Genomic DNA, 17,103 nt, shown 5'->3' with positions numbered 1-17,103 from the left:
GTCCAATACTTGTACACTGAAAATTACAAGACAGGTGTTGAAGGAAATCAAAGATGTAAATAAATGAAGAGATACTCCATATTCATGGACTGAAAGACTCAACATAGTAAAGATGCCAATTCTCCTTAAATTGATATACTGGTTTAATGCAATTCCTATCAAAATCCCAGCAATATTTTTGTAGACAGACATGGTTATTCTAAAATTTATATGGAAAGGCAAAGAAAATAGAGCAGTAGTTAAGACAATTGTGAAAAAAGAATAAAGAGGGAGGAATCAGTCTACCCAATGTCAAGACATTATATAATTATAGTAATCAAGAGTATGGGGTTTGGTGGAGAGACAGACATACAGATAAATAGAACAAAACAGAGGACCCAGAAGTAGCCCCATATAAGTACAACCAGCTAATTTTTAACAAAGATAGAAAAGCAATTCAAAAGAGAAAGGATAGTCTTTTCAATAAAAGTTGCTGGAGAAATTGGATATCCATAGTCCCAAAAAATCAACCTTATACAAAAAATAAATTAATCACAGGCTAAATGTAGGGTGTAAAATCATAAAAGTTTCAGGAAGAAAAGGGGGGACAAAAACTCTGAGACTTAGCAAGATCTATACAAGAAAAAAAATAAATTGGATCCCATCACCTGTGCACTGAGAAACTCTGTTAAAAGGATGAAAAAAGAAGTTACAGACTAGGAGAATATATCTGTGAAACACGTATGTGACAAAGGACTTCTGTCTAGAATACATAATGAACATTTAAGACACCAATCTAATTAGAAAACAATCAAAAGACATGAAGAAACATTTATATTGCCAAAGATGATATATAGCAAATAAGCACATGAAAAGGTATTCAACAAAACTAGACATTAGGGAAATACAGATTGAAACCACGGTGAAATATCACTACACAACTGTTAAAACAGCTAAAATTTTTAAATGGTGACAATACCAAATGCTGATATGATGTGGAAAAACTGGATCCCTCATATATTACTGATGTGAATAGCACAACAACTCTGGAAAACAGTTTGGCAAGTTTCTTAACAAAACAAAATAAAAACAAAACATATACTTAACATACCACCTAGCAATTGCATTCCTGGGCATTTATCCCAGAGAAGTGAAAATTTACGTCCACATAAAAACCTGTAAACAATTATTCATAGCAGCTTTACTTGTAATATCCCCAAACTGGAAACAACCTAGACGTCTTTTAATGGGTGACTGGTTAAACAAACAGTGGTACATCCATACCATGGAATACTACTCTGTAATAAAAAGAAACAAACTATTGATACATGCAACAACTTGCACGAACCTCAAAGAAATAATACCAAGTGAAAAAACTGCCAATCCCAAAAGGTCATGTACTATATGATTCCATATATATAAACAGTCTCTAAATGAGACAATTATAGATGTGAAAAACAGACTGGTGGTTGCCAGGAGTTAAGGATTTTGGGAGATAGAGTATCTGTATGCCTATAAAGGGGTACCACAAGGGAGATATTTGTGGTGATAAACAGTTCTGTATCTTGATTGTGGTGGTGGTTACACAAATCTAAACAGGAAATAAAATTACGTAGAATTAGTCACAGACAGTGTATCAATGTCAAATTCCTGGATTTGGTATTATACTATGATTTTATAAGATGTAACCAGTGGGAGAATTGGATGAAGGGTATGTGGGATCTGTTTATATTATCTTTGCAACTTCCTGTGAATATATCATTTCAGAATTTTAAAAATGTCAATCAATCAATCATCCAAAAAAAGAGAAAAAAAATAAAGACAATATCAGATGAACAAAAACTGAGAAAACTCTGTCACCAGCAGACCAGCACTACAAGAAATGCTTAAAAGAAATTCTTTAGGAAAAAACACCAGATGGAATTTCAAATCTTAACAGGAAGGATGAATATTATAAACAGTAAATATGTGGATTTTAAGATGCTATTTTTTCCCACTCAATTTCTTCAAAACACAAATGACTTTTTAAACCAATAATTATAACACTGGATTGTGAGGTTTATGATATATGTAAAAATAAAATATACTAAAACAATAACACCAAGGACAGGTGTGGGGGATAAGTGGAGCTACACTGTTATAAGAGTCTTACATTTTACATGAAGTAGTGCAAAGCTAACTTTTACCAGACCGTGACAAGTTATGGATATAATCACTAGAGCAACCACTGAAAATGCAATGCAAAAAGGTATACCTTGGGCCTCCCTGGTGGCGCAGTGGTTAAGAATCTGCCTGCCAATGCAGGGGACGCAGGTTCGAGCCCTTGTCTGGGAGGATCCCACATGCCGCAGAGCAACTAAGCCTGTGCACCACAACTACTGAGCCCGTGCACCACAACTACTGAGGCTGTGTGCCACAACTACTGAAGCCTGCGTGCCTAGAGCCAATGCTCCACAACAAGAGAAGCCACCGCAATGAGAAGCCCGCGCACCACAATGAAGACCCAACACAGCCAAAAATAAAATAAATAAAAATTTTAAAAAAAACTTTATCTTTTAAAAAACGGTATACCTTAAAATCCTATTGCAATTCAAATGGAAAATAAAAATGGAATTAAATGAAATACAAAAATATTCAATGTACCCAAAAGAGGTCAGGAAAGGAGAAACAGAGGGGAACGAAAGTGATGGGACAAATGGAAAACAAACAGTGAAATGGTAAACCTAAATCTAACTAAGTCAATTACTACATTAAATGTAGAGACCCGAACTACAATTAAAAGACAGATTATGAGCCTGGGTTAAAGGGGCACTCTTTAAAGACAGAGAGTACAGATAATTTGTAAGTAAAGAGTAAACATATATGCCATGTAAAAATGAAGCACGAGGAAGCTGTAGCGGTTATGTTAATATTAGACAAAGTAAATGTCAAAACAAGGACTACCATGTGATATAAAGATGGACATTTCAAAATTATTAAAATTTGCCAATTCATCAGACAGATATGAAAATCTTAAATGTGTATGCATTTAGAGTTTCAAACTACACGAACAAAACTGACAGAACTAAAGGGAGAAACGGACAAATCCACTAGAAAAAAAAAAAACACTGAAGACATAGAACATCTCTACAATACTATCAAGCATCTTGACCTAATTAACCTTTATAGATACCACCTAACAACTGCAGAATACACATTGTTTTCAAGCATGTATGAAATGTGCAGCAAGATACACGTTGGGCCATAAGTTAAATGTCAGTCAATTTCAAAGACTAAGAGATGCTCTCTGACCTCAATAGAAGTGAATTAGAAATCCAACTACAAAAAAGATATCTTTAAAAGTCCTAAGATATTTGGAAATTAAACGCATTTCTTAAAAAACATGAATCTAAGAAAAAAGATTACGAATCTAAGAAATCTAAGAATATGAATCTAAGAAAAAGAGGAAATAAATACTTTAAACTCAATAATAATGAAAACACCACCTATCAAGATGTCTGTGATTCAGCCTAAGCAATGCTTAGAGGAATACTTATAACTTTAAATACCTATATGAGAAGAGAAGAAAGATTTAAAATCAATTATCTACGTTTCCACCTTAAAATAGAAAAAGAAATGCAAGTTAAACTCAAAGTAAGTAGAAGGAAATAAATAATAAATATCAAAGCAGATATCAATGAAATAGAAAACAAGGGATAGAAAAAAAAAAATCAACAAACCCCAAATTTGATTCTTTGAAAAGAGGTATGATATACCCCTAACAAGACTTATCAAGAAAAGTGAGAGAAAACACAAATTATCAATATCAAGAGGGAACATCACTACTGATTCTACAGGTATTTAAAAAATGTTAAGGGAATATTTTGAACAATGTTTTGCCAATATATTAGAAAACATTCATGAAAGGGACAAATTTCTTGAAAAACACAACTTTCCAAAACTGACGTGATGAAACAGAAAACCTGAATAGTTCTACGTCAATTACAGAAACTGAATTTCTTATGAAACTTTTTCTATAAACTCCAGGCTCAGATAAGTTTCGCTGGTGAGTTCTATCAAACATTTAAAGTTGAAATAGTACTAATCATATACAAACACCACCAGAACATAGAGGAGAAGGGAATACTTCCAAATCATTTTATGAGGCCAGCATAACCCTGATGCCAAAACCTAACAAGGACATGAAACGAAAATTATGGAGCAATATCCTTCATGATCTTAAAAGGAAAACTCCTTGACAAAATATAAAGAATTGCTACTTTGCTAATATTAATGACTGAATTATAATTATTTGAAACATGAGATAAAACTGCTTTCAGTTTGTTTCTTTATAAAGGAATCCCACAGACCCTGACTCTCGCAGACTCCCCCACATCTAAAAGGTATTTAGATGGTACAGGGTCGGCTGTACCAGCCTTTGTGGAAGGATAAATAAGAAGGCACAGCTTGAGCCCTGAAGAGCAAGGTCTTGCCCTTAGGATGGGCCCCCAGATTAGTCTGTAACACCCACATCCCCTAGATCTTCCTTATTACCAGCATGGAACAAAGCTGTCAAGGGAACTGGTGAAAAATGTGAAAAACACAGTATTAACGGCTGCTCAAAAAATACGTTTAATTGATTAATTAATTGACAAATTCAGAATAAAATCCTAGTAATGAAAATTGCCCTGACTGAAGGAGTGTTTCCCTCAAGTGGGGTGTTACTGAAATGTGGGCCAGCACAGTCCCAATGGGTGGGCAATCACACAATGTAAGACACTCAGTATCTCTGGTCCCCCAGGCCCTACATTTCATTAGCGACTCAAGTCAACATGTCCTTTAAAAAAAAAAACCCTCACACGTTTCCATACTCGCTGTTGGAGGGCGGTACTCCTGGGAGTTGAAAACTAACATTCTAACTAAGACATTTAAGAAAATACTGGACCTTTAACAGGCAGGTCACAACAGGAAAATAGCACGTTCTCCCTGAAACCACACACAGCTATTGTTCTCATCCATAGCCTCCAGAAGGGTTTGCATAGGCCAGGGGGTGAGCAAGACATCTGCGGGTACAAGGGGTAGAACTCCTATTTATTCCTTATTTCATCTTTAGAAGAAAAATGAATGAAATTAAGCATTATTAATATTTAATATGTGGGTTGAGGATTGTACATCTAAATAATATATTGATACATATATTGGGGGTCTGTGCGCAAACCTTTTTTACCCATAAGGATGTGAGATCAAAATAAACTCAGAGACCTGTGCTTTTGAGGGACCTTCAGAACTGATGCGACCTCGTCAAAGGCTAAAGGGCAGCATGTTGGTTGGGTTTTCCAACCAGTGTTGCTTTGTGAGTATTATACCTTCACAACGTGGAAATCCAATCTGTGACAAAATCTGTTTCAAGGTCAATTTGTTGCTCTTAAGCCCATGCAGTTGAAGCCATTCCTCAGAAGAGATGAGTCTCTGCTTGGCTGAGTCTGTTCTGGCGTGGCTCAGTCCCTCTTGCCACCGCAGCTGCTGCTCAGAGATGGTGGAAGATGAGCCTGGTACCTCCATCTCCGAGCTAGGATCTAAGTCATAGGGACCTCCTGTAAGGGCAATTGTCAACATCAGACTTCCCGAAAACTTGGAAACAATCTAACATCAACCAAGGATTGGTTTAATATAAATTACAGTGCAACCATTCACTGGAATTCTATCAGGTAAAAATTATAATACAACCTGTATATTTGTTGGCAAAGAAAGTATCTACATGTATGGCTAAAAGGTATCCATAAAACTCAACGTCTACATGTGTATACCCACAGACACTCAGAAAAACATCTAGAAAGATATGTGCCAATTTTTACAGTAGTTTTCTCTGTGTGGTGGAAGCACGTGTAGTCTTTGCCTTTTCTGTATTGTTTAAACTTTTACACTACTTAAACATTTCTAAGACAAGATTTACTTTTATAATCAGAAAAATACAAAACTCTTCCATTTTGGAAAATAAACATTTGCTCCTGAACCTTCATGACACATCAGTATTCCAGTTATAATCACACCTGGCCTTTCTCTTCCAAAGAGGATAAAGAGGATAAAACGCTGAAAGGAAACAAACCTTTTCTCAGGTGGAGTGGCTAACTGGGAGCTAGGGACATGGGGGCAACCAGACAGAGGCTCAGCCCTGATAGAATACAGGGACTCACCTTCCCACGTTTCATTCTCTGGGACTTCACTCGAAAGCTGTACTTAAACGTTCTGGCTCATGTAGCCAAGCTGTTCTGAGACCAACCAGACGCAATGCAATATACAACACACTGAACTGATCCAGACCTGCCTAAACATAGCTGGTGCACACACAGGGAAGGAGGAGCCTGACTGTAATGTAATCTTAACCCACTCATTGCAACTTCAGGCAGGGCCTGATGACTTGGAGAAAGAGTAGAAACCTCTGCTTCCCTCTGTATCTAGAATGTGCAATGCATATAAATGTGTTTCCCTGGAATGTAACATTTTTCAACAATGGAAAAACGCGCTTTTCCCATTTCTAAAACTCTAACCCTATTTTCTGAAAGTATCAGTGTTACGACATGCAAATTCAGTCAAACAGAAATCAATCCGACCCACGCTGGGGAGGTTTTGTGAAAAGAAGTTAGAAGTATTATTATTAGCAAACATTTATTTAACTTTATATATGTTCTGTGTAGTATATACTTTTCCTTACAATAACTTTATGAGGTAGGTAGTACTATTATTCCCATCATACAGATGAGGAAACCAAGACAGAGTGCTTAACTAACTTGCCCAGTTCTCACAGCTGGTGGGGGATGTAGCTGAGATTCTCACCCACTCCAGAGTCTATGTTCTGTGAACTTTACAGTAATGAAACCAACCGCAGCAACTTCCATTTGTTGGCCAGGAACTGAGCTTTTTAAAGACACTACCCACAAATTCTTCATCATGGTATCCGTTACCACTGCTATCACCCCACTTACCTTTGAGGAATTGGAAGCTTCAAGAATTTAAAGAACTTGTTCAGGACCCATAGCCAGTAAAGCAGAGGCAGAAGTCAAAGCCGTTTCTTAACCTCTCTGCCATGGCGATAAGTGACCTCCAGCCTGGTCCTACGATACAAGCTTACTGATTCCTTCCAGTAAGACTGCTGTCCATCAGGGCTCCTGGGTCCTCACTGAAGACAGAGCACTAACCTTTATTATCAGAGCTCAGGCTCAATAAACTTCCTGGCTTATCATTTTCAAGTTTTTAAAGATAATGATTTCTATTTTAAGGTTTATGTGAATTTGTATTGTCCATATATGTTGAATTCCTAAGGTACACAAACCCATGCTATTGGTGAAGATCTTTCTACAAGGGCTCAATTTGATGAGAATGTTACAAGAGTATCTTGTAGAGCATCGTGTCGGAGTGGGAAGATTTAGAATGACAACTCTGTGTAGGTCCATTCTGCCATTTCAGGCAAGCGATTCCTCCTCTCTACATTGGTAATACACCCTAACTCCCAGGTCCACTGCAAGGAACAAATGTGGCAATACATGAGTTATGTGTGGGTGAGCACTGGTAAGAACTACGTACAAATAAATTCCTTAAAAGTCATTACCCTTTATATTACTGCATGTTTGTGAGCTAATACATGGATGTTTTTAAGCTAAAAAAAAAAAACAGTCATTACCCTTTAGTACTTTGTTTCATATACCCACTTTTTCTCCAAGCCTCTTTTTTTTTTTTTTTTTTTTTTTTTTTTTGCGGCACGCGGGCCTCTTACTGTTGTGGCTTCTCCAGTTGCGGGGCACAGGCTCCGGACGCACAGGCTCAGCGGCCATGGCTCACGGGCCCAGCCGCTCCACGGCATGTGGGATCTTCCCGGACTGGGGCACGAACCCGCGTACCCTGCATCGGCAGGCGGACTCTCAACCACTGCGCCACCAGGGAAGCCCTCTCGAAGCCTCTTTTTACCCACCATGTCCCCAGAGCTATGAAGTTTGGGCTCCTCCTCCTTTAGAATCACAGAACATGAAAAGAGCAAGGAAGGCAGACTAATAATACGCTTCTACTCTCTTTTTGAGCTCTGTCCAACAGAGACTGCCAGCTGAAGAACTTTTAAATTTGGCCAGTGGTTCCTACAGAAACAAGAAAAAGGAAGTCCCAGAATATTTTTCACTATTTCACCATTTCCAGTTAATCTTTCTCCTTCTCAAACACATTCATCCACCTCCTGTAGTCTTCTTACTAGAGGAAGCTACAGGCCCTAGGTTAAAAAGGGAGCGCGGCCACATAAACTGTCCTACTAAGACTACTAAACTGGATTTAAAGAAGATCTCAGAAGAGTCATAGCTTTTGTTTTTAAGCCAAAGGGACGTGTTCTCAATTCCAAACAAAAGACAACTGAATCCTCCAGCAAAGGTGTATGCCCCAGTCTCTTTTGCATTCGAATGATTTTTTTTTTAAATAAAAGTTGTTTTTTATGTCCGGTTGGCTCTACTGGATCAGAGAACCTACATGAGGCATTCTAATTCAGATCTTGATGCTTCAGGCTTTTTAGCTTGAGAATACCCATTTTGTTGGAAATGAAAGCTTGGAAAGTTGAACTTATCCAGAGAAAACAAAGAAGGAAGGAGAGAAAGGGCACCTCCGACAGAAGGGATCATTTACACAGATGCGATAAGAGCTACTCTGTCAGAGCAAGGAAGCCTTCGAGAGCAAAGTTGTCAAGTAAACTGACAAAGCAACCCTTCCACACAGCCTTCCTGCTTTCCTACATCTAAGCCGCTCTCAGGTCGTTCTCCTGCATGGAATCTTAGCCTTGAAGGCCCATTTCCAACCCTGCTCCTTCATTAAGACTCTCCAGATCCTCTCACCAACCTTCTGCAGCCTCCCCCTGGGAAAGCCCTAGTTTTTGCTCTGATACTTCACCCATATGGCCTTGGCCACTTCAGGTTTGTCCTTCCTAGATTGAAAGAAGGTTCAATGACTACAGGGACAAACTACATGAATGTCCTCAGCAAAGTGCCTGATATACAGCAGGTACTTTGTACAGGTGTTGAGTTGAATTAAATTGATTGCTCAGAATTACTGAGAATCCTGATCTTCAAACAAGGCAAAGATTCTCAGGGCAGGAAACAGCTGTCTCTTTAAACAGACATTTCCCAGATATTACTATGCTATTATTATTCCTATTATAATTCAGTTTCTTCTTCTGAGGTTATTACAATATAGAGGAACCCAGAAGTTAGAAACAACAAATCCCAGTTGAGCACTTCCCTAAGTTTTAAAAGCTATCCCAAGAGCCAAAGTTTGGGGAAATAGAAAGGGGTTTCCTAAATAGAAAAAGTATAAATGGAAAAAAGAAAAAAATAAATAAAGAAGTGAAAGTCTGAGCTGAAGGCAGGGTCGGGCAGGCAGAATTTGGGGAAAAAATATAAAGTTGATTAAGCTGGCACAGTCCAAAAGGTCCCAACCAAGGTAACTAGGGGCTCCGTGTACAGCCAGCCTGGGGCTGCTAGGGCGTGCGGTTCTAGGCGGCCAAGAGCTGCCCCAGGGCTGTCCTGGGGTGAGCCCCTGTGGAAGTCCTGACGCCTTAAGAGAGCAGGTCCTATATGGTCAGAGGTCGAGGGACCGTGCATGACTTAATTATGCATTAATTCAGCTTAAATATTTGGAAAACTCTACCTGCTTCACCTTATTACTGCTGGCCTATAGTACAGACAAAACTTTTCTAAGCTGGTTCTCTACCAGAGCGACCGAGCTTTCCCTGGGAGTGAGGTATGGTGCAAAGAGCTCTGAAATAGGAGGGGTCGGTCCCTTGTTTCTGGGTCTGACCCTCGTAGGAATTAGTTAAGTGAGTCAGAGCAAGTCGCTGCGCTTTTCTGGGCCTCTTTCCGCATCTGTAAGCGGGGGCTAGTCCAGCTCGGAAACTGTATGCTCCCAAGGTTTCCCTACGCAGCTTGCTGGAAACCTCGGCACCTCAGAGGTTCTGACGTGAGGGGATAGTATCCCACACTTACTAGGCAACCTGTCAGATGAATGACAAGGCGATTCCTGTTCAGCAGCCACCCTCCCATGCTAGGGGCGCCGTCTGGCCCGAGAGGACAGGCAAGCCACGCATCCCGTTGGTTGAAAAAGCGGGCGTAGGGTCCGCGCTTGGCGCAATAGGATTCCAGCTTTTCGATATCTCCGTGACCCGAGCGCGACCTGTTGACCACTGCGTCGCCGCGGTTGCTCGGACACCGCCAATCAAGGCGCGGCCCGAGCCGGCCCCCGTGGAGGCGGAGCCAGAGGAGAACGGGTGGGGCTCCCAGGTGGTTCCGCCGTGGGGCGGCGCGGGACTGGGTAGCGGGTCCCGCTGAGACAGACGGATTGGAAGGACAGTGTGCTGCGGTTTTGCAAATTTGCAACTGGTGGGGGGGGGCGGGGGAGGGCGCTTCAGTTACCAAAATTCCTCATATCTTTGGATATAAGTATTCCTATAGGCATTATTTTCTCTTACTTTATTTGTACCTTAACGAGTAAGCAAAGAGCTCAAAATATGCGTCTGTGATTTTTCAGTCACTCGGAAATAAAAATTGTGCTTGTGAAAAGCGTCTTTAAATCCTTAAGAGGAGATCCCACAGGCAAGAATTGTTTTACTATATGTATTGGGATGTTAAACTGTGTCTTAGATTTTAAAACTCAAAAAGTGACCAGAGGGCTTCCCTGGTGGCGCAGTGGTTGGGAGTCCGCCTGCCAATGCAGGGGACACGGGTTCAAGCCCTGGTCTGGGAAGATCCCACATGCCGCGGAGCAACGAAGCCCGTGCGCCACAACTACTGAAGCCCGTGTGCCTACAGCCCACAAGCCGCAGCTGGAGAAAGCCCGTGCGCAGCAACGGGGACACAATGCAGCCAAAAATAAATAAATAAAATAAATAATTTAAAAAAAAAGTGACCAGATTATTTGTGGGCTCAAAGATCTAATAAAACATAGTTAATATTAGAACTGAATAATTCTGTCCTCGACAGAAAAGTCTACTTCATCTACAGGGGTTTACTTTTCCTACATTCTTTTAATGCCTTTATAACTTTAAAAGTACGGAAAGTTTGATCTTAGATCATAAATCATTATGCAAAGGTAGTAGATTGTGTACCATTGGCCCTGCAAATGACATCTGCCAACCACAACCCCAAAAAACAAACAAAAACTCAGCAGTACTGAAGATTCTGTTCAGAAGGCAAGTAGCACAAGGGCCACGCCCGCGCCCACGTTTGCCAATGCCACCTTAATCCCTGCTGTCCACACCCTGCCAGACTCATATTTCTGGGTCAGGTGGGCGAGATGGAGCGCACAGCATCCGCTGAGCCAAACCCACTGCCTCATGCTGTCACACCAGGAGGTCCTGTCTCCACCTTCACCCCATGCCTTCTCCCTTCCCTGGGACACTTGCCAATTATATGCAAGTCACTGCAGATGACTCTATGCTTCTGTCATTTACATTTATGTGCCTATAAGCATAAATTCTTAGGAAATGTTAAATATTAATTATTTAAACTGTAGACAGATAAGTGAGCAGAAGTCTAGGCCATTTTGAAGTATTGCAAAGCTGACATGGACTTCAGTTCAGCCAGCCACAGGATGGTTCACCTCATTTTTGTTTGCTGGTCGGGCATAAGAATACCTTTAGCACAGTCGTGATATGCCATTGGACTGAACTGTCACACATTTGTTTCGAATTTACATTTTACAGATATTTTGTATCCTACCAGCAAACTCAGTAATTGGCATTTATTATTTCACTCCCACCCTTAAAGTAATGTCTAACCTGAGTTTACCATTCAGGGCCCGTATTGTACTTTCGGCCTCTTTGTCCACAACTCAAACCCTCCAGCAGGAAGACTAACCTGGTCCCTGCCTTTGACCACACGTGCCTTTACTCCAACACCCCCTTCACCTGGATCACCACAACTTGGGAGCCACAGACCTGCCCAGGGCCTACAGGGCGAGCTCAAGCTCCTCTGTCTTCACTTGACCCTTGGGGACACAACAGCCCCAATCATTTCTTTCCACCTGTCCAGACTCAGAGCATCAGTTGTCAGTGCCACAGACCTGGCACTGCCTCCTGCCTTGTGACAGCCCTTACATTGTTATTTGACCTTTGTGCTGGTTACTTTTCAGGTTGAATGGTTTTTCCTTTTCTTTAAACGAGCCCATCACTGGCACTGCTGGGCTTATGATCATGATTTGAATCTCGGTGGGTGAGGGGCAAGGATGATGATAAATGAAAAAAAGGAGGAAAAGCAATTTTCCTGAGCCCATCACAAAAACTGGAACCAGAGAAAAATTAAAATGTTAATTCAAGAGAATTGTATGTATGTATGAGAAAGAGTCTGAGAGAGAATTAATGCTACACAGTAGCATTCCTAAATAGAAAGGAGGAAGTGGGGAGTGAAGCACCTCGATCAGGCAGCCGTTGCTCTTGAACCTTGGTTGGCACTGTTGGTCCAGGGAGTTTGGCTACCTAGGGGCTGCCTGAGATAGCTGGGGTGGGCAAAGTCCAAACAGACATTTGTATATATTGTGATATTCTTCAATTCACTGTTCTTTGTTGGAGGAGTGAATGTAGGCTTGCGGCTCTCAACCTAACATCTTCCATGAGGAACAGGGCTTTTAAGGATAACTCTTCTGCCCTTGACAATTACTATGTTCACTGTTAACTCGACATTTAAAAATAATAGCTAGAATTTCTTGAATGCCAGACAATGCTCTAAGCACTTTAAATATATCACTTCATTCAATCCTCACGAAAACTCCAGGAGGGAAATACCACGATTATCCCCATTTGACAGACAAGGAAACTGAGACATAAGATCAAGCAACTTCTCCAAGGCTACTCAGCAAGTAAAAGGCGGCTGGAGAATCTGAACGCGGGCAGCCTGCCTCAACACCCCACCCTCGTAATTACGTGCTGTGATGGTCAGTTGCTGGCTTTAGCTTTCTCCAAAAGAAATGTTCTGCTGTCTCAGCTGTACAGTATTCCCTTAGAATGGGATATTAATGCCACAATGAAAACCTCACTGGACTTGAATGGGCTTTTAACAGAACACATTTCAATTTTAAATGGCATAAAGCAGGCCCATTTTCTAATGGCCTCTGCCTTCCACACTTCCTGTTAATCAACCCCTTTGCAGCTCAGTGTGGCTTTTCAATGAACTGGATGCCTCTGAGTCTACAGTCGTCTCCCAATAGCTGAATTAAGACTTGAACGATATTTTATCCAAGCAGGAAGTCCCAAACACTTGAAAATTTTAAATCACTCTTCAAAATAGATACTTACACCAAAAGCTGGCAAAACCAACACTCCTGGGATGAGATTTTGATCACATGGAAGCAATATTCAGGAATGGGCCTGAATCTTGCATTGGCTGAGTCATCCTCGTCTTGTGGTTCCTAAGGAGAGGAGTAGACAAACTGGAAATGGCAATGGGAGCTAAGACATCTCCTCATTTTAGGGCCCTCTGACCCTAGGGCAGGGTGACCTGGCAACACTTTGTATGCACGAGACTTGGGCACAAGGCTGGGGCCTCTCTCTCCTTCTAAGCTCAGATCTCTCTACCGGCGTCTTGCCAATCCTGGAGGGGCAAATATGTGGTGGGAGGAGGAGAGAAGAGGCTCTGCCCACCAGAAGAGGTAAGCTCTGGTTCTGCTGCCCTCTTCTCCCCTTTGCGAAAGAGCTAAGTGCCAGAGGGAGAAACACACCTGGTGGACAGCTTCACGCTCTAACCTTGGCACCAGCAGCATCCTGAAATCTGATCCAATTAGATCAATACTCACACTTCTTGAGGAGTGAAGGGAAGAGGAAAGAGAGGAAGAGGATAACATTAAATGAATTACAACATTCTCACTGATGAATCTAATTGTGAAAATCCCAGGTAAAATACCAATAATTTGAATTTAAGAGAATATTTTTTAAATTAGTTTTTAAAAAACTGTAAAAGTACATACTTTTCTACCGAGCCATTCCACTTGGTTTCCTTGAGAATATGTAAAAGAGTTTTTATGATAGCAAAATAATGGCAATCATCTAAATGTCCATCAATAAGGAAGTAGTTGAAATTATGGTATATTCTCATTGTAATATAGTAGTTAAAAAAAATAAGTTTATTTGGAATAATGTAGAAAGATCTCCAAGGTATGTTATTGAGTTATTTTTTAATCAAGTTACAGAACAAATGCAAACATTTTATGTTAATACACACGTATACACACACACACACACACAATTATATTGATGCAGTCATATGTTTGCTTCCACTCACAACTCATTGGCCAGAGCAAGTCACATGACCCCACCTCATTACTAGGAGATGGGGAACTTTGGGAAGCACAGGATAGTCACTGGGCAGTGGGAATTTCTCTCTGCCATATAAACCAAGGCTTGGGCTTTTGGAGAACAGCAGTCAGAAAGAGTTGCAGCCAAACACACTCTGCTTTCCACTGTGCTACGTGGAAATAAAGAAGAGGCTGCCTGGTGGAACGTGGCAGCAAGGGCACGTGGAGTATATGGAAACTCAGAATACACACACACACGCTCACACACACACGGTCCAGCTACAATTATATACTAAGAGTTTCTTACTCAAATAGAAATGCTGTCACAGAGACAGGGTTTATAATGTCATATGCCAAGGGCTTTTGTAAAATGCTAATATAATAATGATCATTTGAAGATTATATGTTCTAAAAGTATCTATTAAAGACACCATTATGTTGCCATAAGCCCCAATTCAAATGCCCTACAAGCTTCTCTAGGAATTCAGTGCTATGGAAAAGTGTGCCTCTTGTCGGGTTGTTTTTTGTTTGTTTGTGGGGTTTTTTTGGCTATGCCTTAGGCTCACCTGAAGTATCTTTCTGAGGTTATTTGCCTCCCTCCCATCTTTCACCTCTCAACTGTTATAATTCTACTCTGGTCTCAACATTTTTGAAAGTGTGTATGGGAAGGACTTTAACTGTAGCTCAGTGCCTTTCAAGAAGTGAGAAGAGCATAAATAAAATCTCAAACAGAAAAATGGAGGCATCTTTGTACAATGCCTTCCAAAGCCTGCATGGTTGCTGGGAGGGGCTGAGCAGGAATTGTAAGATGAGGTGGGGCAGGATGACTGCTCCGCCTCTGGGAATGGGCCAATGGGCACTCAGATTTCAGAGCTCAGAGGTCCCGGGGAGAAAGGCGGCTGCCTTTTTCTTTACTTGAGGCTCCTTCCCCCAGCTCCCCGCCCTGCTGGAGGTGGAGAATCCCGCTGTGACTGAGGCTTCCATGGGGCAAGCTGAGCCCCCTAGGCCTCACTCATGCAGAGCCCCCCACAAGAGGGAGCCCCTGATCCCATCTCTTTGCTTAAGTTGGCAGGAGTTTGCCCCCACCTTCCAAGCCCCAGAGCCTGCTCTCCCCTTCACCCTACTCAGTTTCACACGTGTCCTTCCTCCTGACCGATAAATTAACCTGGTTCTTGAATCATTCACAGATAATGGACAGAGAAGTATTGATTTTTAACTGCAGTGAAATTTTAAGCAAAACTCCAGAAAGTCCTTACCTGAAGGCCACTTTTTTGTCTTTTGAAGAACTCTTTAACTGAAAGGGTGGCTTCAAAAGAATACATAATTAGTAGGTTTCTTCCTTCTATTGAAAACTTTTCCATCTTCTTGATGAAAGCCTAGTGCTAATGCAAAGCTGCAAGCCTGTCTTTAAGACCCCAGCTACATTTCCTGAAAGAACAGGACAAGAAGTAAATGATGACTAATGTGAAACACAAATTCCACAGAACCATTCTGTGAAAGAATAAATTTATTTACATAGAGAAGCAAAAAGGTGATTGTGTCTCCCTTTAGTGAAAGGTACCTGTTAATGGTATAAAATTAGGTGCCCAGTATTCGGGACATATTGCTCTGTATGCCCTCATCTATTTAGATAACACATGGGTATCTCAGTGACTAGATAATTGATTATTGTAATCAACGGCCCTTCATTTTAAATAGAACTTCCAATTTGGGGGCTTATAAACCAAACATCAGAAAACTGATAAATATAAAATAATTTCTAAAAAAAATAAAATAAAATAATTTATGCCCCTGGGCCACACCTATCCTATCCAAAGTGTACCAAAAGGAAGTTTGTAGGGTATAGGAATCAGAGATGATGGGCCAAGGGACCCATGCACTGAATAAAGACACCTACTAGCTGTGTGACCTTGGTCAGGTTAATTACAGTCTCTGATCATTTTTCTCATGTGTCATGTCTCATTTGACAGGGATCATAAAACATACATGTCTTCATACCTCCCAGGGTGATGTAAGGTACAAATGTGAAAGAAAACAAACTACCCTTCTTAAATTCTGTATATTAAAATAACATCATGTATCTGAACTCAGCTCTCTAGGACAGGAATTGGATGAACTATCGTGTGTGCATATGAGGTGGGCCTTTAACTGCAGTTCATTGCCTTTCAAGAAAGGAGAGCTCAGTGGGAGACGGAGTCAGGAGACTTCTTTCTGGGCCCAGAGCGATGAGCATGGATGCAGAGGAGAAAGCAAATTGTGAATAACGTATAAGCTTGTAGATTCAGAGAACCCAGAATGTACTGACCCAAAGGGCAAAGCACAGGGAAATACACCTGGAAGGAAAGTAGCACCTGGAGGAAAAGGGCTGCAGAGAGATAATAAGGAAGTTCAGGGAAGGGGCTGGTCAGTCTGGGTTTCCTATAGGTGTCTGTCAAGCTGCTAGGACAGACATGGAACAGACTTGGAAGGAGCCTGGCTGTGAACCAGAGGATGGAATGCAAGCAGACTAAAGGAGGTCCCACAGCCTGACAAGAAGGGTGAAGACAGTCAAATCGATGGACAACAGCTGTGGAGGCCCAGTGAAGCCAACTCTGCCAGGGCTGCCCTGGACGGCACACTCCCAGCAGCTCAGAATCCACTCTCGCCGTGGCCAGGTCTCCTTGTGCCCTTGAACTTACCCAAGATGCTGGTCCAGAGGGCCACAGAGAAAGCAAACATCACCAGTAGCCATGCTCGGGGCCCAGTCACTGACAAAATCCTCCTCCCATCCCAACCCAGATTTGATTTTTTTAAACTGGGTAATGGAAGTAGAATTTTAACCTGAGTGCAAACAGGCCT

At 41.3% G+C, this 17,103-nt stretch overlaps 1 protein-coding gene across 1 annotated transcript in view; it reads right to left on the bottom strand.

The window, feature by feature from the left end:
• VWA3B (von Willebrand factor A domain containing 3B) overlaps positions 1-17,103 on the bottom strand; it is a 252,388-nt gene that overhangs the window by 199,287 nt on the left and 35,998 nt on the right. Inside the window, exon 4 of the mRNA XM_082671774.1 lies at positions 5,325-5,552. Within this exon, the coding sequence (XP_082527900.1) occupies positions 5,325-5,552 (228 nt within the window). The remainder of the gene's footprint in view (positions 1-5,324; positions 5,553-17,103) is intronic.

This window comes from Grampus griseus (assembly GCF_964374135.1).
Source record: "Grampus griseus genome assembly, chromosome: 15".
In the NCBI taxonomy this organism is placed as follows: domain Eukaryota; kingdom Metazoa; phylum Chordata; class Mammalia; order Artiodactyla; family Delphinidae; genus Grampus; species Grampus griseus.
This window is presented reverse-complemented; position numbering and strand designations above follow the sequence as displayed.